This window comes from Argiope bruennichi, chromosome 2, assembly GCF_947563725.1.
Source record: "Argiope bruennichi chromosome 2, qqArgBrue1.1, whole genome shotgun sequence".
NCBI lineage: Eukaryota > Metazoa > Arthropoda > Arachnida > Araneae > Araneidae > Argiope > Argiope bruennichi.
This window is the reverse complement of record NC_079152.1, coordinates 95,168,519-95,195,300: the sequence shown is the minus strand read 5'-3', so window position 1 is coordinate 95,195,300 and position 26,782 is coordinate 95,168,519. Positions and strand designations below refer to the sequence as shown.

The 26,782-nt window shown below is 28.6% G+C and overlaps 1 protein-coding gene across 6 annotated transcripts in view; it reads right to left on the bottom strand.

The window, feature by feature from the left end:
• The window catches only part of LOC129962377 (voltage-dependent L-type calcium channel subunit beta-1-like), a 236,367-nt gene that overhangs the window by 33,156 nt on the left and 176,429 nt on the right, over positions 1 to 26,782 (bottom strand). The window contains exon 2 of one of the 6 annotated variants that reach the window (XM_056076127.1): positions 5,280 to 5,334. The exons of 4 other annotated variants lie outside the window; for them this stretch is intronic. In XM_056076127.1, coding sequence (XP_055932102.1) covers positions 5,280 to 5,300 — 21 coding nt within the window. In that variant the 5' untranslated portion in view covers positions 5,301 to 5,334. Of the gene's footprint in view, positions 1 to 5,279; positions 5,335 to 19,628; positions 20,036 to 26,782 lie in introns of those variants that run through there. One more of the 6 variants, XM_056076125.1, reaches the window with a different exon arrangement.

Here is a 26,782-nt window from a genome sequence, read left to right as displayed (position 1 = left end):
ACACCACACCAGAGGGAGGATATTTGGCCCCGACGGATTTAGAGTCCGTCTCCGAAGCCGAGACCTTACCATCAGGCCACCACAGCCCCATAAGAATTATGAATATGATTTTTATAAGGATTATGTATTTAGTATTTATGTATATTTAATAAAATTCAATAGCCAAATTTCATGAAAATATGATTTATGTTTTTGTAAACATATATAACTTGGAGTAGATGATTTCGGTACAGAAGATGCATCAAGAAGGAATGATTTCAAGAATAGAATTCTTAAGAGAAAAATGTGTTTTTAACAAAAGACGAATTTTGAAAGTTTAAAAATACCCAGAACTTTCAGAAAGTTTTTACTCAAACAGATTACCAGTTTCATTAAAAAAAATAATTACATTCAAACGAACATCCTTCTTCTATTTGAAGTTATGTTCGTGTATCTTCAACAATTGCAACCAATGATACTATATCAGAGTAGATTTACTAGTACTAGTAATAGAGCAGAGTCGATTTCAGATCAACATCACGATTCGGCCATGAAATTTCAAACTATTATTGAAATAATGTTATTCTGTAAAGGCAATTTAAATTGCATAACATCTGTGACTAATAAGAATTTATTATAAATGAATCGTAAAAACATCGAAAACATGTTTACAAAAGATGTTTTTTCGACAAACAACAAAATAAAATGTTTCTTCCGCAATTTATATTAAAATGCATTGGCAACTAGATTTAATAAACTGCTTTTCATTATCAGTTAATTATAAAAATTGTATAATAAAATCGGCTTAAAATTAAATATATTTATATTACTTTTTTGTAACTTATATCTTTTGATAGCAATATAATAAGAATAAAATATCTATAAAAATAATTTTTTTAAAATGTCAAAAGAGATTATTAAATAAAAGTTTTAAATTTTTTTCTACTTTGAAGAAAGCAGCTCTTTTTTCTGTTCGGCAATTTTGATAAAAATGAAGAACATTATTAACTAGACAGACATAGTAATTTAGGTAAGATAAGGTCAACCAAAGCAGCATGCGATTCCGAGATTATTCAGAACAGACAAATAAATTATCCCTTCATAAGCAATAATGACCTTCAAAAAGCATTCAAGTTCATGCATCATTTTTGAAATCATCTACTACCATTACCAGGGGGTTTTATGTAGACTATAATATACAATAGAAAATTATTCTGAGAATGTGAGTTTTTGTAGCTGAGAACAAAGTCCTTTTTTTTTTTCAAATTCCAAGAGTTTATTTCCTACAACAATTAATTTTGTCAAAATAAGAATTAATAAGAAAATGACTAATGTCGCATTTTATGTAAACAAGAAACTTAAGTTTCAAAAGGGCGGATCCTCTCCAATTTAAATTAAAAGTAAAAATGCTTAGAACAGGGTAATTTAGATAAGATAAGGTCAACCAAAGCAAACGACTCCGAGGTAATTCAGAACAGACAAATAAATTATCTCTTCATTAGCTATAATGACCTTCAAAAAGCATCCAAGTTCATGCATCACTTTTTCAATTATGTACTACCATTACAAGGGAGTTTTTGCAGGCTGCAATATAAAATGTGAAAATAGTTTTTGTAAATCAAAGTCCTTTTCTAAATTCTAAGAGTTTATTTCCTATAGCGACTGATCTAGTCAAAATAACAATTTATAAAAATGATTAATGTTGCATTTTATGTAAACAGAAATTTATTGATTCAAAAGCGTGTGTGAATTCTCTCTAGCTCAAATTAAGAGTAGAAATGCATAGAATAGATTATTCCGAAGATGTAATATGATATCACTAAGTAAGGTTACACATGATTTAATAGTTATTGAGATCGTTGTTTTGATGGAAACAATAAAAGTTGCATCACTATATAAAAAATACAATAATTGTATTTAATCAAGCCAACGAGAGTATATATGTTTTAGTATATACTGTGCTCTCAAAGAATATTACAGTGTCTGTAATGTTTAAAAACAGAATTCATGCTATGAAAAAAAGTAGCAACATCAAATTCCAAAAACTTCAAGAAAACAAAAGCGAGCAAATAGTATTTATTTATACGTTAAAAATGAATCAAACATGCCAAGAAATTTGAACACGCAATAATTTTAATTTGCCATTTTTTTCTAAACACATTGACTGACGTGAGAGTTATTTCTGTCTCAAAATCATATTTAGAATAACCATCGTCTCGTTTATAGATGAAATATTTTGAAAATGAACATATTTTTCTCCAGAAAGTCGATTTAAAAGCGAATACAACTCTTCGTCTTTTTCATTCATGATTGAATGGCAAAGAATGTCATTTCAAACGATTTTTTTTTTCAATAAGATTTGATTTTTGGAAAGAGTGAATCTTATCTATTTAAAATTTATAAAAGAGAATTAAAAAAAATTATGACGAGCAATTTTTTAATAATATATTTTACATTAATATTATTTATACTTTAGATTAATATTATTTATACAATAATATTTTAGATTTAAATCTATAATAATTATTCAGAAAAATGTAAATGATTAATATTCCGCAGAGTTCAGTGTAGTTCTATTCAAGAATTTATTCGATAGAATATCTTTGTTGGATATTCAGTCAATATACGGAAATTTAAATATTTAAGTTTAATGGATTTATGTAAATTTATTTATAAAGCTTCTCAGTAACGTAAAATTCTGCAATTCAATGAATAATTTAAGCTATTAGTTAGTTTCTGAATGAAATTGGTATAAATTTTCTCATACAAATATATTGTTTAAATGTTTTTAGAGATGTTAAAGGTAGTATTCTTAAACTGTTGAAAAACAGAAAAGAGCTATTTTGAATAAAAAAGAAAAAAACTTTCGTGTATGCATTTTTAGCGTTGAAAGCTTGCAAAAATACTTCAATTTAATCATATAATCATGATAAAAGAATTGTTGAAAGCCGAATTATTTCACCAGCATAATTAGATGTATTATGCTGTAGGAGCTAATAAATCACCTTTAGCGTTTCAAGCAAAGCTATTAATATTTTATTCTTTTTAAAAACTTTAAAATATTACACTGAGAAATTCGTAGTTGGTTATGGAAAATTTAATGGTAAAAGAACCAGGTCTGGGTTAGTTATACAAAACATTGGACGAAAAGCTTTCTTGTTTAAGGAAATTAATAGTTTAATCAAATTATCATTTTTAATGACAGTTTAAAAAAATGTAAAAATACAAATTTCAGTAATATATTAAACAAAATTGGATAAAATTGAAACCATTTTAGCATTAGTACAGCTTCAAGTAAATTAAAAAGAATTTTTGTGAATCAGCAGCTGTATTGTCAAGAAATGGAAATAATTTTGGATGATGCGTATTTTTTAAAAACTTTTTAATTAATAATGTTTCTAGGCAAGTATTTAAGCTTTTGAACACAATGTAAAAATTCTATGAAAATGTGTTAAGAAATGAAACATTCTGATACCATTTATATATCTACCAATAATAAAAATGGAGGTATGTGTGTGTCTATGCGAGTATGCTTGTGTTAGCGCTCTACAGGTCAGGCCATTTGACCTATAGCTACCAAATTTGGCACATATATAACTTGAAAAAAGGGGATGCCCGAGTCGAAGCAATTCTTTTGGAAATTTTAATTATTTAAAATATTAAACTGAGTTTTTCCACGATAATTTCTAAAAATTCTACTGCATTAAAATAAACTTTACACAGTTTCAAAATTTAAAAACTTCTATTTTTAATGATATGAATTTATTAGTTCTGTATATATTTTCCGAATTTGAGCATTTTTTTAAATACTTCCTCAGGTTAATTAACATGGTTAGCCTAAAATTTAAACTGTGTTCATTGTTTCATCAAATATTTAATCGCATAATTCTGTGCCATTATAAAGGATTCTGTTTAATATATGTGTAAATTAATAATCAAATAAAAAATTGAAGATAAAGTATCATGAAATTTAGAAGATAGATGAACTGCACATATACGCTTTAAATAACGCTATGATGTCATGGGATAAGTCTCCATTAGGATGGTGTATGTGCACAGTAAACAGAACATATGCCAGGCAATGAAAATAATGTGGCTTCAGTGTGAAACAATTTGATGGAATCATGAACATGAAGTTATATCCAAGAGATTGATCTGAAATCAAATATAACAAATGTTCCGGGTGAACCATCTGGTCGCCGGAGGCAACTAGTAAATACATAAATGGAAATTTTGAATACATATATTTGATTGAGTGTTAATCAGACTGAGAATACACAGAAATATATACTATTCAAATACACATTGAGATATTATCTCATTTCCATTTAAAATGTTTAAATATTGAAAAATGGCTGAATTTTATGTGTTTATTTAAAAACTTCTGATCCCAGAAATTTGCAGAGATTTACAAATGCCTTAAACTTTTAGAGGAATGCAATTTTTAACTTGTATCAATTTTTTTTTTGAAAAAGAAATCAGCCCTTGCGTTTCATTAATTTATCCACACTAAATTCATTATAGTATAGATTAAAAAGAAGACTAAAGTTCTTTGAATTGAAATAATTTTTGAAAAAGAAAATAATTTGATTTTCTTTCCTCCCACGGAATAATAGTGATGTCTGATTATCACAAACATCTTTTCACAAAATATTTTATATGAAAATTTCAGCATCAATTTTTGCAATATTATATACATTTACAAATACGAAACTGCAATAAAACATACGTTATCATATACATGAATTCAATATTTCAAACATATAAAATGATCAATCATAAGAACACAAATATTTTACTGAATATTCTAAATAAATGAAACAATCAGTCACTAGTATGATTAAGACAACATGCCATGCTATAAAATCAACTCTTCCATGCCTTCTAATTATCTACAATAAAATTTCTACAACATGCAACAAGCAGATTACCAATATTATGCATTTTGGATTATTTCAAATATTATATTCCAAATTACTATTTGAAATCATCCATAAGGTTTATAAACCCAGACACTATACTAATAAATTCCACTATTACAGAGAACAAAACAGAGATTCTAAAGGTTATTTTGGAATTCAATGACAATAACGTAATTACTACGAAAACACCCAATTACCCTTAGTGATTCACAATGCTATATTGAAAATCCCTTGGTTAAAGCGAATATAAGACAAAAACCAATAAAAAATAAATACAACACAGATAATTAGCAGAGAAAAAGAGAGTAGGAAAGTAAAAATAGAGAAGAAAAAAAAAAAATAGGAAATCCGTATAAAGCAGTAGGCGTGTGAGCTTACCAAAGGAGTATACTTGGACATACCAGATTACCAGGCTAAGTCGTGCAGGCCAACACTGGGGTCAGCAGCATGCGGGAATAAAGTACTAGAATCAGAGCTACAGCATAGCACCCATAGATAAACAGAAGACCTTTGTAAAACGGACAGTTTGTGTGTTTCTTTATCGCATCGCGTAAAAAAAAAAAAATTGTTAATATTTAGGGCATAGTTAAGCAGCAAGTAAAAAGTGAAAGGACTTAACTTTTCACTGGGGATATTGGCATTATGTTTGAACAAACTGTTTAAAAGGAAATTAATTATTTGACCAATAAGAAAAAAAAATGTATAATTTATATAAAAATAACATATATTGAATGAAAAATGTGACATTGGACGTTTTTGGAAATAATATCAATCACCGACAAGTACTAAAGTCTTGACTTATTAAAAGCTCCATTTCGCTTGAAAATCAAGTAGGTACCGATATATCTTGACTATTTTTTAAAACTTAGTCCGTTTTGCAAAGGTAGGTAATTTTTCTGATTATGGAAATTTAATTACTTATATCCGTGTTTATAGTATAGTTTTTCAGTTTTGTGCAATGATTAATTAGCAAAAAGCTTTTGAGATAGCTACGCCTTCAAAAAGCACTTTTCATCAACTAACCTTTGCATTGTGCTGAAAGCAGTTAGGTGCTAAATACGTGGTGCTTTAAGATCTGGAAATTGACCTCACTCAAAGAATATTCTCATGCTGTATTGAGTGAAATTCGTTATAATTTGAACCTAGACTAGAATTACCCTAATGAAAACTAGAATTTAGGTATTTAAATAATGATTTGTAAATTTGAAAATTGAAATGTTGAAAGAAAGTGATAATCATTCTTATGCTAATGATTGCTTTACGAAATTGATTTTTAAAGACAGTTTCTTTTAAGAAATTTAGGATGTATTGGTGGTGAAATTTGGCTTTCCCCCCAAAAAAATTGAGAATATAATGGTTAAAAAGACTTATTGATTAGATCTGTCTTTAGTATCAGTTTGCGTTATGAAATATAGGGCCTTAATGGCACTTTTAGTTGTTAGAAAATGAATTAGCAGAAGAAAGACTGCAAAGCGATGGCTGAGGAATATGACACGTGTTTTTGAAAGGGTCTAAATGCATCATTTATTAATCTCAATGTTTTTGGAAATGCTGATATGTAATAATGACACTAACAACTTTAAGCAATTGATCATATAGGGAATATACACGATCTAAAAAGTATTTGGACACTCATGCAAATGAGGATATCAGCGGGCCTGATCTACGTCATGCCTTCTCTACTTAAATATCATGTGGGATACATAATTGGCAGTAGTCACATGCAAGATGCCACGAAATTCATAGCTGTCTGACTGCGAGAAAGGCGTAGTTGTCGAATTTCATAGAAATGACCATTCTTTAAGGGGCATATCTAGTGAGTTGAAAATTTCAAAATCAATAGTGGCTTTTGTGATTAAGAAGTTGAAGGTGAGTAGTGATTGTAGGAATGCGCTTTGATTCAGCAGATCCACGAAATTAAAAAATAGAGACCAACGACCAAAACAGCGCCAAATCGATTGCCTACATACTCCAGGAGTTTCAATAAGCATCCGAGACTGTTGTTTCCAAAAATACCATTCAAAAGGAAGCATATTTGCTTGGTTTCCATGGTCGTGCTGCCGCCCATGTCTTTCATTACAAAATCCAACTGCTTTGCTCGGTTGAGGTGGTGCAAGACATGTCGAAATTCGACCGTAGATGAATGGAAATAGGTTCTCTAGAGTCATGAATCAAGGTTCAATCACTACAAGTCTGATGACAGAGTCTGACTTTGGCGTATGCATAACGTCTTTTACCAGAATGCATTGTGCCTACAGTCAAGTTTGGCGGAGTTGGAATTATGGTCTGGGGATGTTTCTCGTGGTATGGATTGGGATGCTTGATCCGAATTCATGGTAAACTCAACTCCGACTCCTACGTCACTATTGATGATGATGATGTCGTGTCCGCGTTACAACGGAAAGGGGGGGGGTGCAGTAGCTTCTGAGGGTAAAGACCCCTGAGCACCCGAGGGCACAATTCCGACTTCTAGCTCATTGAAGATGAAACTCATACATTCGCTTGCACAACCCCTTTTTAAGGGAGGCACATTCACACACCTCACAGATAGAACACAGATGAAGAACAACCATGCCCGAACCGGGATTCGAAGCCGGGTCGCCCAGATCACGGGGAAGACTACGTCACTATTCTAGACAACAATGTACTTCTTACGCTTAGGCAATTTTACGGGTTGATTCCTATTGTTATTTCCAGGATGACAACGCTACTTGTCTTATTGAACACCATGGATTGGTATGATGACAGTGGGATGAACCGACTGGATTGGCCTGCCCAGAATCCAGACTTGAATCAAATAGAAAACTCTGGGACAAGTTGGATCGTCGAATTAAGGGATGCTGCAGCCATTCAAAATCGGTGAAAGAACTTACATGTTTTCTCCGAGCCGAGTGAAAGAAAATACCAATGTCCATCATCCAAACACTTGTATAAAGCATGCCCTGGAGGATTAAGGCTGTAATTGCCTCAGCTAGAGGCTCTACCAACTATTGAATATGAATAAATTGTGTTTATCTCTTTTATACATGTGTCCAATTACTTATTAGTAGATAGTGTATATGTGATGCCACTAAGCAATAAATTTTTTTCATGGAACTTGTGCCCCAGTCGCCAATGATAAAACGCTATGCTAGTCTTATTGACAACAGAAGGTGATTAACATTCAAATGCAAGATGTCAATATGAAGAGCCTTTCTTTTGCAATGTACACACAGTAAAACATTGCATTATCCATAGTAAAATAAATTGCAGTTGCAAAAATTAATATAATTTTCTGATAACATGTTTCAAAGTTCTTGTAAAAATATCTATTAGAAAAATTACATGAATTAATTTTAGTAAACAGCTGAAAGTTTAATTATCAATTAGGTGAACTGCTGTTTTAAAGTATAAAGGTATTAAATATTTGTCTCTATTAAAAGTTAATATATTTTACAGAAAATGTTAAATATTTTTGATTTTATGAATATATATATAATTATTCTGAAAAAAAAATGTAAATGATTGCGATCTTATATTCGAACAGTCTAATTAATGCATGATCTCACAACATCTAAAAGTAATTATCAAAAGATATTAAATGAATTATTTAGAATTCTGTAATTGTATACGCGATTATTAAATTTCGATTTGGTGCAGATTTTTAAGACTTTGAAAAAACAACCGTTTAAAATAATAGTCAGCTAAAATAATTTTTGATATAAACTTGTTGCGCTATGAGTAAATAAAATAATAAATAACAAAATAAAAATAAAATTGTTGTTGAACTAGCTTTTAAATAAAATATTAAGGCGAATTCGACGCATTTTTTTTTGTTTTGTTTTGAATGCTAATTTTTAAGATTTAATATTAAGTATAAGAACCATTACAGAACTTCAAATATTCATTTAATATTGAATCATTATACATTTTATATTTTATTTGAAGAGCATTGGGTTTATTTATTTCAATAAATTTGTAAAATATTGAGAATAAATTGAATTGTTTTCTGCATTCATTTTAATTTACACTGAATGTTAATATAAAATTCTATAAGCTTGTAATTACTTCGAAATAAAAATAATTTAATTTAGAAATGTACTTAAAAAGAAAAATGCATTCGTACATATTTTATGCAGACACAAAGATAAGCAATCAAGCATAGAGCACGCACGACACATTCATATTAGACAGGAAAACATTATCATGACTTAGCACTCATTCTCTAATTATCATACATTCATTCATTCTTTCTGAATTCCAAACCATAATTCTACGCTATGTTTGCATTCCATTATATCAAAAGCACAAAATTCATGCCATCCGAACCAAAACATACTCCTATTGTGACGAAAAAATTGCTTTAATGCAATAAATTCTTCATGGAAATCAGATTAAATGCATATAAATATTACAGGTGATTTTAATCCAGATGTAACTGTCTTTTATTTTATTTTTTGAATTTTTTGGGTTTATAACTTAAAATTTGGCAAATAATTCGTTGTTAGGAAGCAAATCTTATATAATTTTTATTTTTAAAATAGCTTTCAATGTAGGTAATTGTTATGTTTCTGAGACTATACAAACCGTATAGACAGAATATATACTTATTTCATACTTATTTCTTCATGAATTTATATCTTTAGAATGTTAATAATGTAACCGAACAGAGAATTAGGTAGTCCGAACTTACTTAACTTGAATTTTTTTCGATCCGTAAATAAATTATTAGAGAATTCAACTTGTCATCATTTAGAATTATTAAAAATCTAATTAAAAAATCTAAATCTAATTAAAAAAATCCCTAATTTTGCCTTCTTTTTTCAAAAAAAAAAATCAGTATTAAAAATTTTACACTTCTATTTCATTTATAAAAATTATTCCATCGTAACCCTAATTCATAATGAGATTTTTTACAAATATCAGTTATATGTTGGAAAATAATTTTTTTTAAATTTACACTATGAAATATAGAATTAAAGACACATATAAATATTAATAAATTCTCCGATATAATGATGCAAGGATTTTAACCTTATTAATTAACAGAATTTGGTTTTACATAGACTGCATAATAAGAGTTCAGACGATTTTTCCCATAAAAAAAAAGAATAAATTCAAACGATTTGCATCAAAACATGAAATTATAATTATGAAAATAAATAAATACAGTATAAAAGAGATAACCATTTAAACTCTTTTACAGACGATTTCCTTCCTTTAAATAGCTATTTTTTTTATATAATCGGACAGACTTTTGACCGACAAGTTGACAAAAATCAACCAAGTTGTTGAAAAAGAAATTATGAATGACGAATTCTTAAATTGAAATTTTACACATATTATAGTGGTTATTGAATCAATAGTGTAAGATTATTGTATTAAGCATTTTAATTAAAGATTTCAAAACATTTTATTGGAATTTTAAATTAATAATAGAAAAGTCGCTGAGAAGAAATTAATAACATATAAATGTTAAGCAAAAAAATAAAATATATGCATAAAAGAAAGAAAATAAAAACATTGTGTAAATTATAAATCAGTTCAGCATACAATCTTTCCACAATTTACACAACAATAGAGAAAATAAAAGTTTGATTAAACATATTTTATTAATCGCATTTAACATTGAACTATTTATGAAATAAAATATTTAAATTTGATTCTTTTTTATTATATTAATTACTATAGAGTTATGTTTCAAACAATAGAGAAATATTTATACTTTGAAAATCGAAAATTATCAAAAATATACATTGATTTGGAGAGCTGAAACTTTTTTAAAATGCAAGGAATTTAATATATTAAAATTCATTAAATGTATTTTACATTTAATGTATTAAATATAAAATTATTATTTACAAGTTATAAATTTTAGCGTTTACTAACAGAAATTCTTGCAAATGAAATCGGCAATATTTTTGTCTCGTTTCCTCTAAAGCAACGGTAAAGTATTCGAATCCGCCAGCATAGCGAGTTTCTTTTTTGTTTATAGAATATTTGTTAAAATCCCCCCCCCCCAAAAAAAAAGATTTTTTTTTTTTTTTTACAATGGTTAGTTACTGCGAGGAATTACTTAGATTCTACTTAGAACACATTATTTTCATTTATTTTTATATAGCAACGAATCTGAAATAAATACTCAATTCAATAGATTGCTCTATTATCAAATAAGAAATATTCTAAATAACAGAATAATGCACTAAAGTTCAACAAAATTCAGAACTTGATTCTACTTCAGCTTTCTTGTACCTTTAAATTACATGTTCTTTGGAAATTTATTTTGAAAGTTAAGAATAATATTTTCCACCGATTCATTGATTTTTTTTAAATATTTTATAAGCTAAAGAAACAGCACGGAATAAAATAATCAATCATGATCGATTGTAGCAGTAATTGTAACACTCACGCTATCATGTTTTTCTCAAAATCTACTTGAAGAGTGATATAAACAAATTCTAATAAAGAATTCATGAATCTGATGATCAATAATTACTTAAATAAAATTGGTACGACTCGTGTCACGGAATAATTAAAAATCAAGATTTTTATAGAAAAACATATTCATTTCATAAAAAATAGGAAGAAAAAAAGTGATTTTTTTATCACTTATTAGAGGAATAAATATTTAATATTTTTAAGCTCGTTGAACTATTTTTCAATGCCATCAAGCGATTTAAGAGCTATCAACATTCACATTTAATGAAATTAAAGATTGATTCTTAATATTTAATGAAATTAATAATTAAAAGCCAAACATTGGGAACAAAATACTAACAACTAAATGGTGATTTATCAATTCTAACAGTTAATACAGTATATATAGTGTGTATAGAACAATAGTTCATTTTAGCCGTTGGTTATTATGACATAACATCATATATTATAGGCCCCATATCATTTTTTTTTTTTGCTAATATCAACTGAAAAAAGTTTTATTTTTACATTTTCCCTAACACTATAAGAAAAAGTCATATGTTGACCCGATATAAAAACAATAGCTATAGAGTATGCTGTATGTATGAAATTAAAAACAATATGGAACATCAAAATTAAAAATGATGGTTTTCCTTTCTTAATTCTCACGATCATATTTTCGATGCCATTTTCTCCATGAACGTTCTAAATTTTATGAAATGTTTCTTTTCTTACCAGAGATCCTCAGTAAATTCCGTATTTCTTCCGCACGTAACACTTATTTCCATGGCAACCATATTACAAGCTATCATGTGACGTTGCTTTTTTCGGACCAGACAGGCGTGTGCCGTCTCGACTATTCTTAGAATAATCCGCTTGAAAACTATAACTTAGACTGTTTTCTAGCTTTTTATAGTACACATTTATTACATATAAAATTGGTAATATTGCTTTAAATAACTAAATGATTAGCTAACGATTTTCATAACAACGGATTATGATATGAAATTCCACAGCAGCAAATTTAGCTAAACAAATCAGAAGCCACTACAATACTAATTTCTTACAAGAGATTCGATTATTTTAAGGGATTAGCTAAATAAAATCAGTATATATTAAACCATACTATTGAATGACAGCCCCGCATGAATTACAATCAATACTAACCAACCAACCAATTACCCCAAACCAACATCTCTATTACATTGAAATACGATATTTTCTATCACATTCAATATGATATTTGTTGAGTAACTAATAAATTAAACAGTAAACAATACATTTGATGACCTACACAATCATTGTTTTTATTTATTTATTTTTTATTTTTTTTTGGAGGAAAGGAAACTTTGATTATTATCATTTCAAAACTTGAAACCCAAATTCAGCCATTAAGCTGCCATTGCAATTCGTAGAAATTTCACATTTAGATCTATCTATATTTGAAACTTTTACTGCTCGTATGTTCTGAAATATTACAGTGGTTTTTTTTTGTTTTATTTTAGTGGTTTGGAGTTTAAAGAAAAAACTTTATATTTTCCCAAAGGATTCTACTTTAATCATAAATGAAACTAACAATTTTTTTTTCTGTCAAAGAATTAAAATCGAGTGGGAATTCAGGAAAAAACTTTCAGTAATTTATGAGGATCCTACATAAAAATAGAGAAATGCTTTTTTTCAAAAAATTCTTGACAGAAATTCCTGTTTAAATTATTAACATGTGGATTAAAGTTCAATTCTTGCACTACGATTACAATTAAAGTTCATTATTAAAACTATTTTAAGTTGTGACAATTTTAATTGGAAATTGATCAATAAATGCAACTTGAAATCATTAACATTAAGGAATTTAATTATGGAACTAATTTTGAATAAAGACAGAATTAATGAAAAAATATTTGAAGTAGAAAATCAGTAAATTGCTCGCAGCAAGAAAACCATGAGTATCTACTTGAAAAATTTGCTGATTAGAGCTATTGTGAAAGGTTATCTAGAAGATACTAATCTATCTTTACTAGATACTTTTTTATACTAAGGAGATAATATCAATGCTATCTTAAATATTATGAATTTATTTGAAGCAAATTCATCACAAATTATGCTGAGTATCTTTTCTGACGAATAATGAATTTCTTTCTTATGTTATCTGAAGATAATTTGTAGAACATGATAAGAAATCACATTGGCTTTTGTTTCTGAAATTATTGAAAATTGTTGTAACATTTAATATAATGATATATAAATTTCTTTTTATTTTAAGTCCTTAGCCATTGTATCTGTATGTCATACAGTCATCGAATTATCGTTTTCCGAGCTTATAAACTGAAATTAAACGATTCAAATATGCTATAATTCGATACAAAAAATTATATATAATCCACAAACACTTCGAATATTCTCTGCATTCTTAAATGAATTTGTAAGACTGTACATAGCAGCAACAGAAAGTATCATCTAATTAGATAACAAAAAATTATTAATAATAAATAATAATTAACCTCCAAATAGAAAGAAAAGTGAAAGCAAAATTACACATTTATTGTAGAATTATCAGCATTTCAAGGATATAAATTATATACTTTTTAAACAATATTTCATTTATAAACAACAGATTTAAAGATAATTGCATTCTGTTTTATAGAATAACATGTTTATTGATTGATAATTTCAGTGAAAGTTCAGATTATTTATAAAGGAAAAAAATATATACGTCTCTTTACAAATTATTATAAATGTAACATTAAATCGAACTTAAATCTGGAAGGCCTAGAAAAGAAGAACGAGATAATTATATAAATGAACTGCGATTTTATTTATTTCTGACTACCTGTGGCGACCAGCTGAATTCGACAAGAAAATCGGTTACGTTTCGCTGCAACTGAATCTCTTATCATGACCTGATATTTATGGTTCACTCAGTATTTTGGAAAAATAAAATCGTTAGACATTTTCGCTCGGCCATTTGCCTGTTTTGTTCGTTGAGTACATGAGCCTCCCTAATTGGAGTTAATGGAGTCGAGCCTCATGACGTCAAAGTTGCATGCAGTCGTAGTTATTCACGACAGCTAACAAATTACATGTTCTCTAAAGTGCGATTTCACTTTCTTATTTTTCATTTAAGGTGAGCGACTGAACTCAGCAGCAAAATGATATAGAGCAAATTATTTATAAGAACTAGTTTAGCAGCATGTTAAATAAATTGGCATTTGCAAATAAGAATTAAAAAATGTAGCCAGTATAATCTTTAAACATTTTTCTTATATTATTTAATATCTTAGAAAACTTTGTAATAGATTTCATAAATAAAAACTGATGAAATAAACTAAAAGAAATTTTTAATGGCACTGACAAATAATGTGAAAATGTTTTTTACAGAATCATCATTTCTTAGCTTTCAAGCACAAAATGAATGCTCGCGATTAAACATTTGATAAAATAGGGAAAATGATTTAAAGTTATTGCTACAATGAAGACTATTGTTTCAAATCTTCATAAAAATAGTTTAATTTTGTTTTTAAAAAATCTTGGGAAAGTCACATGCCAATTAAATCGCTACCACTAAAAAGGATTATTTAAAAAAAATTTGTTTGATTATATTTCCGGAAATTATAAGTCAAAACTACTCAAATTGTTCTTATTTTTTAAATTCAAATTCAAATTAAAAAAATATATATATATATCGCTCCGAGATGCATATATTTATCTTTCAAAGTAGTGCCACATGTTGTAAGTTTAAGTTCAGCAGTCTACTCTGTAGAATGCCAACACATACAGATATATATATTCTCTTCTATTATTTGTAAAGTTACAGAATAGCTGAAAAGAATTGCACCAATTATATACAATAAAAAAATCGAACGCAACTGAATTTTTATTTTACGAGGGTAACAACTTTGCTATGTATCTACATAATTTATGAAAGCAGCATTCATGCTGTAGTCTATTTGACTCCAACTATTGTGAAGCTTTTGAAGCACGTTTGATGATCATATGCATAGTTTGCATACGTGGTTATCTAAATATTTTGAAATTACTTTTTTTCTTTCTTCATTTCATTTGAATTCTGTCTTAACTTGTTCACTGTCATGATTTACACTTGAAATTGCGACTATTTTTCTAACTAGGTGGTCTCTTCATTGCTATCTCTTAAAAGTGGTCATCTAAATAGCTGGTTCGGTACAATTAGATAGTTTGTGTGAATCACAGGTGAGTCAAGCGACAGTCAGTGTGAGAGTAATTAATTAATCATGTGATTATGACTTATTATTAAGTTACAACCTTTTGTAATCGGTGCAACTGTTTTCTATAACCATATGAAATGATTATGGAATTTTTCTAGTTATATGCATTGCATTAACCTCTATACAATGCATGTAAATATCGCTATTAATCAAAAACATACTGAAAACATTTTTTTAAAATTTGCTTTGTATAACTGATTAATGAGTCTACATACTGTTTGTATATTTAACTCCAAAGAAAATGGTTTCTAGTTTCCAGATTTTTTGAAATTTTCACTATCGATTACGAAATTTTCAAATCTTTATCATACTATTATGTAATGATTTATGTATACGTTTCTAATCATAAAAGAGAAAATAATGGACACGTATCAATCAAAATTGATTGTCTTTTTTTTTTTATGTTACTTCCCAAGACGTTTTTCTTCTCGTACTCATGGCAACCTAACTTTTGATTTTGTATCAGTCTCCAAACATCAACATCAAAAAGTCGGATCTTTGACGTCAGAGCTCAATACGACGTCACAATGACGTCAGCGGATGGGGTGGAGGCCTGGTTACGCTTGCGCCGTGTGCTCCCGGAGTCTGAAACTTGACGTCAGAAAATTTACCCTCTTTCGGGTATTCTGAAGAATTAAAACTTTTGTATGAAAAAGAAAAAAGATTAAACGAATTAATTACTTTCGATTTTCAAACCGTCTCTCGGATTGATTTGTTTATTTTTTATTTTTACACCAGATCTATTTTCTCCCAGGAAAGTGCTTGGCAAAATGCCAGGAAAAAATTTTCTTACTCGTGTAGTTAAGACGAGGTTTGTTGCCGGTGGCTTTTAAGAAAGTATTTAAGACATTTAAAAGTTGTATTAAATCAACTGTTTTATAACCAATTTCGGTATTTTTTTTAAACAATTTTTACTGTAAGGTAAAATACATACATAAATTTTAAATTAATTGGAAATTATTTTATATAAAAATAAATTTTTTTCTGACATAAATTTAACATAAAATGACCAACACTTAAATGACAAAAAAAAAAAAAAATCAACTCTTTGAGGGAGGGATCATACTGGAACAAAGGGATGAAAACTAGGACTGTCTAAGGTCATCTTGGGAGTCTTGCTACTTTGACATTTACAAATCAGCGCATAACAGATACTTACTTTTAAAGCCGTTACGATACTGAAGTTTTATTATTTGTGATAATAAAATATATATTTAAAGCATAAGTGATTATGCTTTAACTATATATATTTTAAATATAGTTAATATTTAAAAAACTTAATTTTTTGCAACACATTTTATGCATAGTCAAACATGGAATGGTAAATGTTTTAGATGTGATTATATTTTGTAAAAATTTTTTAGTTTGAAATTATTGCTTCTAAATGAAAAATGGGTTCACGTGAAAAGAATGATCGGGAGATGTGCAAAATCGGGGTAAATTTAAAGTACTTTTTTCAGCTACGACAAGAAGACAAAATCCAGAACTTTTTCTGCTAATAAGGGATGGCTTATTATATTTATCCTATTGTATAGTAGTTGAAAAAAAGTTTTCTTCAAGTAATTAATGAATTGGAGGCCAATGACAGTAATGGACTCATGCCTGTGATTCACTATTTAGTTGTATGATCCCTTCTCTATTATGCCTAAGAGATGATAGAGAAAGGGTCATCTGATTAAATAGGTGTTAATTACAAATGTCACTCATTGGCGCGAATGTGTAAAAATAATTCCCACATTTTTTTTTATCAAGCAGTTCTTGAGAACTAATTTACACAATCAAAAGAGAAAATAAACCAATGTTAAAAAGAAATTTCATTAGTTGCTATTTCAACAATCAGACGAAAAAGTCATCCATATTTTGAAAAATTAACAAATAAACATAATTTTCTCACTTGTGATCTGAAAACCATCAATTTTACACAGAAACTCATCCTTAATATAAAGAAGACTCGTTAACGAAGCATCGAATCACATTCAACTCTTGAAAATTACAGGAAATATCTTGTAATTAATTTTGAATCATCATAGTTAGCAGATCATTAAGTACTAGATATATGAACTCCATCCCAGAAGCAATGAGATAAATTATACAATTTGATATCAAATATTGAAACAAACGTTACACATGTTTTATGTAAAAAAAAATTAATTTAAAGTATTATAATCTTTAAATTAAATTTATTAAAAAATTAGTAGAACAATTATATTAATATTTTATTAGAAATGAATAACAGGTTTATCAAGTAAGATTATCCCACTTTCCATCCTTATTCCATTTACTTAAACATTTATAATTATATCAGAATGTAGAATAAAAGTATATTTTATTTCGTTTTGATTCAGATTCTTGAATTTGGTACCATATGATAACTATGAATCAGTTGGCGCATTTATAATATCTGTATATACCATAAGACAGGTCTGCTGTACAATTAAAAATATTTTATTAATGCTCTGTCAGTACTGAGTTTAAGATTATTAGATACATTTTTATTTTTAAATAAAAAGAATTGATTTTAACGAGAAAATAAGCTTATAATGATATAATACTCTTCACAATGGTTTGAGATATCTCTTATTTTCTTTTTTTGATAAGTTTCCCCCGATATTTTTTTAAATCTTCAGTTAATATCAGCTTTAGAACGTCTTAGGCCAGAGTTTTAGCGTGAAAAATTCACGATGGAGAAAAACATTTAATGTAAAACACTATTTGAACCATTGATATTTCTCTGGCAAAAAGCCATCTTGAATCCACTCTCGAATTTCATATGAATTTATATATTAAGTATATAAGTGATTTCAAACGACTAAATCACATTCGTTTTCATTCAATCATTCAAATGCTAAATCACATTTAAAAACTTGTATTCAGGTATAAAGACTTGAAAAAGATAATTTTTCGAAGGAATATTGAATTCATGATTTATTTACGTGTTAAATTTGTAAACTGAGTAGGGGATCTAAAACCAGAAATTGATTTTATAAAATATTCTATTTTTGGTACGAAATTCTAAACAGCAGCAAAGAAAGAAAATAGAAATCGACATTTTTATTATTAAAATAAAATTTTATATATTGTGATAAAGGAGCAATGCTAAAGGGAAATAATTGAATAGCAGAAGCATAAATTTAATATCTTTTCAAAATGCAATAAATATTATTTTAAAGATACAACAATAAAAGGAAAAAATCATAATTAAAACAGAACAGAAGAAATATATTTAGTGAGTAATAGGCATATAGCTTCATAAAATATTTAATATTAAAGTTATTATCACTTTAAATTCAATAAATAAGACGACATACTAAAAGAATTCTAATTTTCAAGAAACAAATGAAAGTTCTCTTTTATCGAACACAAAATTATTTAATTATATCAAATCGGTTTTTTTTTTTGGTAAATTGAAAAGAGATTGTAATAACACTCATTGATGGTTTATACGCTTTTATGGATATTTTTTAAAAGCAATTTAGATGCACCATACGCAAGCGTCTATATCTTATAATTTATGTCTTACTTGTAAAATCGCAAGAATATATTTTGAAAAAAAAATTTTTTTTAGTTAATTTCTTTCAAAAAAAAAAAAATCTTCTCTCGAATCAAATTTAAATTATGCATCAGAAACTTGCAATGGTTTCAAATTACGATAGAATTCTCTGTCAAAATCATGGTTAAATCTATTATTGTCAAACATATAGGAAAAAGGGTATTGAAGTGAGTTCGCTTCAAATAAGCAGCATTAAACTACTTTATATACTACTTACTTTGCACATTAACAATCAATGTTTACATATAACAACAAAGTACTAATCAAAACTATAAATAAGTAAACATAACACACTAACTGATACTTTACGATGCTAACGTAAGCACTAATACCTTTTATTTTCTGCTACACTATGAATAAAATACTTATTTGAAATCAACGACTATAAATAATCAGGCAAACTATCTACAACTAATCAAATAAAATCATTGTAGAATGAAATCTTAGAGTAGAATTTAGCAACATTAATGCATACTCACACATAATCTACATGTAGACTACAAGTCAAAATGAACGGCAGAACTATAATGTTTAGTTTACCTGTTTTTTGACGCCAGCATTCAATTTCTTGATGGTTTTCGCTAGGAGGCGTTTACTCATAGTACTGGGTGCTATGGGCATTCTGGGGGAAGGGTAATTGCCAACCACGTAATCCTTCACCACAAATGACTACGTTAGAAAGTGTCTGCAATTGCAGTTGACGAGTTTTCAAGAGTTTTTAGTCGCTGGAATTGTGTTATAAAAATTTAAGAGTATAATTCTTCAGTTGAAGGAAAAGATAAGGATTTGGATTATGTAATCTAAAATCAATCTTTGCATAACTTGCGCTGCGAAGCTCAAAACATGCAGTTACTTCAAGAACAATTAAGACACAAATACATACGATGCTTAAACTGTCTTCTGGCAAAAGGCAACTAGGAATTATTCTTGGAAGATCAGAAATTCTACCTGAATTTTCTTATTGCATCAGCTTTCATCAGAATTATGCGATACTGTTTTTTATTTTCAAAATAATCTTTCGTGTTGATAAGAATTAATTTTTTTATTAGATTCAAACAATCTACTATTAGATAAAATTCAAATATTCTTATTGCAATAACATTACACAAATTGAATGCACAATTTTTTTAACTATATAAAAACTATTTTAAGTGGCATTGAATTACGTTGATTACCGATAAGTGTTTATTTATATTTACGGTATCATCAAATGATAAATATATATTGATAAGAATGCAACTGTCCAATTATGCTTTTTAATACAATTACGTTCTGTCAAAATTTCAATCCAGCCTTCTAAATGATTGATATATATATATATATCGACACTTTTTCAAACAAAATATTAAAGGATTATTTGCTTTGAAAAGTAGTTATGGTTGATATTGCTCTCAAATTATTGCAATTCTAAAAGTTTCTGTTCTTGGATATAGGCTTCAAACTTCTTACTTGCAAATGGATGCAATTGCTAGTGACAAAGTTGTGCATAGGTAAGGGACGGTCAAGTGCTTGAGCGTTTTACAGTTCTCCAAACAGATGAAAATGATTACTGTTGAAGTTAAAAAAAACACTATTAAAACATCAAAAACGATTGCATAGATGGTTTTACAAGTTACAATTTATTTGAACACCTAGTGGACGTTTGAAGCTTATGATGAGACGTCAAGCGAAGATTATAGATACAGATTTTGCATTAAATATGTTGAAAAGCTAAGCAGTTTCAGTTGATTGTATGAGTTATGCTAATCATGCCCATCAAAATCCTTGTGAAATAATATGAAGGCTTAACATTTCTTCCGCACCATTCTAAGCACACTTCTCAGTATAAAAAACATTCGTTAAGTTTGTTATTTAAGCACTTGGTGTTTATTATTTTTTTTCCTAGTAAAATAACGTTACAAGAAATTATCTTGGATCTGAATTGTGCGCTTTTTCATAAGTGTAACTTTGTACGGAATATAAGCTTTTTTTTTTAAATAGATTCAACAGATTTTTTTATAAGGCAAACTTTTATCTTAGAATTTTTTTCCAAAAATAGTTCTGATGCTGACTGTGACGAAAGCAAGAATTTAAGAATTTTCTTAGTTGGCTGAATTCAAGAAAATCTTCAGCTGTGTCAGAGTTCCTTGGAATTGTATAAGACACGATTAAGCACTTTCCAACTAAACAAATATTTAGAAGAAATTATTTCAAGTTCATTGAAAAAAATGAATCGATCCTGATTAAAGAGAAATTAAATTAGTTCTTCCTCGATATAATATAGTCACTAAACAACTGAATTTCAGTCAAGAAATATATAAGAATATCAGGTCTCGAATAACTTTATTAAGCATGCGCCGATTTTAGGGAAATAAATTGTTTTATTTTTCCAACTTTTTGGTCCCTGATTTTGAGCAGCTTACACTGAAAAAATCCTCAGGCTTAAACATACACAGCCACTTACCTCCTGAGAAGTTTGCTACAAAGATTTTGAAAAACCAAAACACATTTTTAGTCACACTTTTACCACAACATACAAAAAAACAAACGATGTAGTTTTGTAGCGGAAAATCGTCGCTTTTTAGCGAATTAACGAAAACACAACTTTGAAGAGCGAGGAGGTCGGGAGAAAAATTATTTTCCTCTGCGAAAACTTTTCGCAAGAGTAACGTGAAAATTCCGGAATATAACGTTCACTCGGATGTTTCTTGCCCCTGCACTTTACTTTTCTGGTCCAACCCTGACCAACATGGCAGCGCCCCTGTGACTGTAGCTCTGACGTCAATTGGGTGGAGGCGAATCAGAGAGAAGCTCAATACCTGCTGCAGTCGGAAGAGGCGTAAGCCCAACCTCTGACGATCAGCTGAAGTGTAAGGGTCAAACTTGGAGGGAATTCTTAGTTTTCTCTTGTATTGTTTGAGTTTGGAGGGGACCTAGATTTCATTCAGGAGTCCAGGAAATCGATACCTTTTCGACCACCATTCTAGGGTACAGCAGATGCTATTTATGAAATGGAGGCTTCCACTACAATTTTTGTATTGAACTTATTCAGCCCAGCGGTAAACCAGTTAACTGTTTTTGACAAGTGTAATCGTCGTGGAAAAAGCACAACATTCTGCGTTAGGACAAGTTTACTCGTGAGGAACAATAAGTAGAGACAATTTGCAGTTTGAATTACAATTTCAATAAAAACTCAAACATATTCGTCAATTTCAAGTCGAAATCAAATGAGCAAATAAAAGATTACTATGCATTGTACTATGATTTACTCAATACCATTCTCTTACAGCAAATTAAAATAATAAATTAATTTTTTATGTTTCTTTTCGTTCGTATGCAAAAAAATGTATGTTAGATTAAGTAAATAAATAAATGTGATTATTGAAATAAAAAAAAAATAAAGGTCATTTCATTGCAGTATAATTTCATATCACACACACTCTGTGTTTGACGAGTATACTCGTCATCGCTAAATTTTTGCGACGCAATTTAGATACGCATTTTCCGAAGAGGTTGAAACAATTAACTAGTCAATAACAGCAAAATTACAAATTTTCGTTCCAATAAATTGGGTTAGATTTCAATAAGTTAACCCTTTAGATTTAAGTAATATTTATAATTCACGATATCGAGTTCTAGGGCTAAAAACCATCGAAAATGGAACTTCTGTGATTTTTATTTAGTCATTTCTTTTTAGTTTTGAAAGTAAGCGTAAATTTATTTTGAAGATTAAAAAAAAGTATTAAAACAGATGTCTGATTTTTATCGATTTTATTTCGCATATTTGTGAACAAAGCAAATTAAAAATTCATCTTAGAATGCTAAAAGAAATGATGATTTTCATTCACTTAAATTTTTAGAATTGTTAACAAAACAATTAAAGAAATTCATCCAGAAGTTATGCTAAAGAAATTGAATGATTTTCATAAATTTTATTGACAGAACTGTTAATAAAGCAAATTAAAGATATTCATTCTTGAATTACGCAAAAAGAATGATATGATTTTCATTTATTATCATACTATCTACGATACTGGTCAAAAGTATTGCAAGTTTGAAAATTTTCATGTTTTTTTTCGAGAATAAGACCGCAAAAAGTACTATTTTTTTCATTTAAAGTGATATTTTCTAATATAAATGTGGTGGAGAAGTTTCAAGCTATTCCGTCATTCATCGTAAAGCAATCTTGTGCAACAATTGCGTTATCCCGGTAGTTTATTGTAAAATCTTTCCGACTGCGAAGGATTTCATTTCGTTTGTTGCGCTGTCGAAGTGCCTTCGCTGTGCATTGCTTTTCAATTTAAACCGTTCATTTCTTTTTAAAATGTGTGAATTAACTCGTGAGAAGCACCAGGCTGTTATTTTAATGCATCAAGAAAACATTTCAAATATTAAGATTGCTCATCGGTGTGACTGTAGTGAGTCCAAAATTTCACGTCTCATAAAGAGATTCAAAATCGAAGGAACCGTAGATGAAAGGCCTAGAAGTGGTCGTCCGAGGTTATCTTCTAAACATGCTGATGCTACTTTGACATGATTATGCCGTAAAAATAGATTTGCAAGTTCTGCTACATTTGCAAGAGAATGGAATGAGTCCACGTCTGTCATTGCCAGTCCCACAACAATTTGCAGGGGGTTCCCTGTAGCTGGTTCAAAAGTACAAGTATCTAGGGAAAAAAAGCCAAATACTGACAAAATGCTTAACAAACGATTGGAGTGGGCCATGGTGCACAAAAATTAGAGTATTTCGGAATGGAGATAAATTATATTCAGAGACGAAAATCGCTTTACTTTAATGTCTGATAAGGCTGGTCACGTTTGGCGTAAAGCAAAGGAGAGCATGAGGCCAGAATGCCTGGTTCATGCATCAAAACAACCAGAAAGCTTAATGATGTGGTGGTGCATGTCATATCAGTCAACTGGATGACTTCATTTTGTACAGGGGACCATGAATGGTCACAAGTATGTTGTTGTGCTGAAGGATCAATTGCTTTATAGTGCTCGGGACATAACCCCAAGACAGAAATGGATATTTCAGCATGATCAAGCACCCTGCCATACATCGAAAAAGATAAGACAAACTTTGCAATTAATTTTAAATTTCATTTCAATTCAATTCTGACCTCTATAACGAAACATTCGTTATTTTAGGTTAAAGCTGCATTTGCAAAACATGGCATTAATGTTCTCGCATTGCAAGGAAATTCGCCAGATTTAAACCCCATTGAGAATTTATGGGGTATAATGGGAACAAAATAGCTGAGAATTATTCCAGAGCAAAACGAGAACTTCAGTACACAATAATTAAAGTTTGGCGCCATGAAATACTGAAAGAAGGACCTTGCAAAACCTTGTGGATTCCATGTCTAACAGAGTGGCTGATGTGATTGAAGCCAGAGGCAGCCCAACCACATTTTAAATGCTTTTGAGTTAACTTGAACTTTTTTTTTTATCTATTCTGATCAAAAGAACTTGAAATTTTTTCTTTACTTCATTGTATTATGGGTGAGCAAAAGGGATTCCGATACTGATAACCTGTACATTTTGTTTGCATTTTTTTTTTTGAAATTAAATAATTTTTTTGTTCAATAACTTAATTATATCTTGCTTTTAGACTAATTGTCATATTAACATAAAAATATAACTTTAAATGAAAAGATATTACTTTTGGGTGGCTTATTCTTGAAAAACCTGAAATTTAAATTTCCCAAACATGTAATAATTTTGACCAGTAGAGTAATTAATATGTTAAATAAGTTATGTTAATTAATAAAATTATTAATAAAACAAATTAATGTACTTCATCTTAGAGTTAATACGATTGTCCGAATTTCTTATATTTTAATTTAGAGAACAGATAGCAAAGAAAATTAAAGAATTTCATCCTGAACTTATTCTAAAAAAAATAATAACAATAATAATAATAATAATAATCTGATTTTTATTTGTATTAATTTATAAAGTTGTAAATTAATCACATAATAAATCTTCATTCAATTCTAAAGAAATAATTATTTAATATAATTAAAGATTTAAGAACGAAAATATTGAGATTGAGGGAGTTTAAGATATATAATCAATTAATTTATACTTAATGTAGCAATAGTAAAGTGTAAATATTTGTTAGAAATTGCAAAAAAATAATTACAAATAAATAGGCCGCATCTTAAACAAATACGTTCTGCTTAAATAGATAGAAAAATCAAATAAGAAATCTTTAATTTATTCATGAAGAATAACTAAAAATATTAAATAGGATTCGAAGCACATGGGAAAATGATTCCTTGGATTGTTAAAAAAATTTAAACAAGGGAACAGAAAATAATCCAAGTGAATTTGTTAGAGTTATTTATTCATAAACATGATACAATTTCTTAAAAATTGAGGTTAATAATTGATTGAGGTTAATAAGATAAATCAAATCAATGGACAATACTAACTATATTTGAGCACTTGTTCTCAAGTGCGGGAGATATTAACAGTTTTGTCGGCAAAAAAATTTTACCATTTCGGAATGGAGGCTTGGAAAGTCACTTAAAAAAAAAATTATAACTTAAATCACACTTTAAAACTATTACGTAGTAAAAGGGGACAAAGAGTTAGAGTAACTGTTAAGTTGGTAGAATGATGGACATCAGATTTAGTTTCCGTTCCTTTAACCAGGAATTTGCGCTACATTTGGCAGTATAACTGACTAAACAACATGTGGCGTAGATATAGCATTTAACCTATTTTTTTTATCAGTGAACGAAGAGGTTAACGAATGAAAATTTGAATAAATTGTTATTTCTGACAACTGTTTTGATAATCTTTCTGCAGATTTTTTGGAGAAAATTGGAATATCTGAATTATACATGAGTGGCTCGATAAGATACTATAGTAAACGTATGAAAACTTTTTGCTATGTTTTCCCTGATTCAGATTTTACATAAAAATTAAGAAAATAAGCGACATTTTATCTATTAAGTCTTTTTTTTAAATTATAAACTTGAAATTTTTTCTAATTTATTATGTTTTATTTGATTATTAATTGCTGTAATATTAGAGAAATAGCCATTTAGAAATGAAATTAATGTCACTACAAAGTTATATTTTTTTAAATTTTAAAATAATGAGCAAATTTTTTTATGTAAAGCATCAAAGCGTAAAATATTAATTTACTTTCATAGAAAGAAATATATTATGTCTTTTTTGAATTTGTTTTAAGATTTTTCTTCAAAGATCTTTTTAAAAAGGTAATTAGTAGGTCTAGTGGACAACAACAACTCATGTAGATACTTTGAGAGTCCTCATGCCGTATCTATCCGAATGGAAAACAAAAGTAGATACAATTCGGTTTTAAAGGAGACCAAAAAGAGCCAAGAAAAAATTTCACCAAATTATTAAAATATACTCAAGTGCATTATTATTTATTATGAAAAATTTTGAATCGTGCGAATCACATACTATATAGTTTGATGATCGAAATCGCCAAATTGGCGAACTTTTTTCTTGGCGTTTTTTGATCACCGTTACAAACGACAGGTACCCAAAAATATTGGGTACAATAATATTCTTCAATATTGAGTATAGTGGTTGGTAAAGAAAAGCATATCTAAAGAAGATTTGAATGATCCATGTGTCACTTGATCACCTTTTTGCGTGTAGGAGTAAGAGACACTATAGAGTGAATTCCCGCCATTTGAAGATAAAATACAGACGATAACGCTCAATAT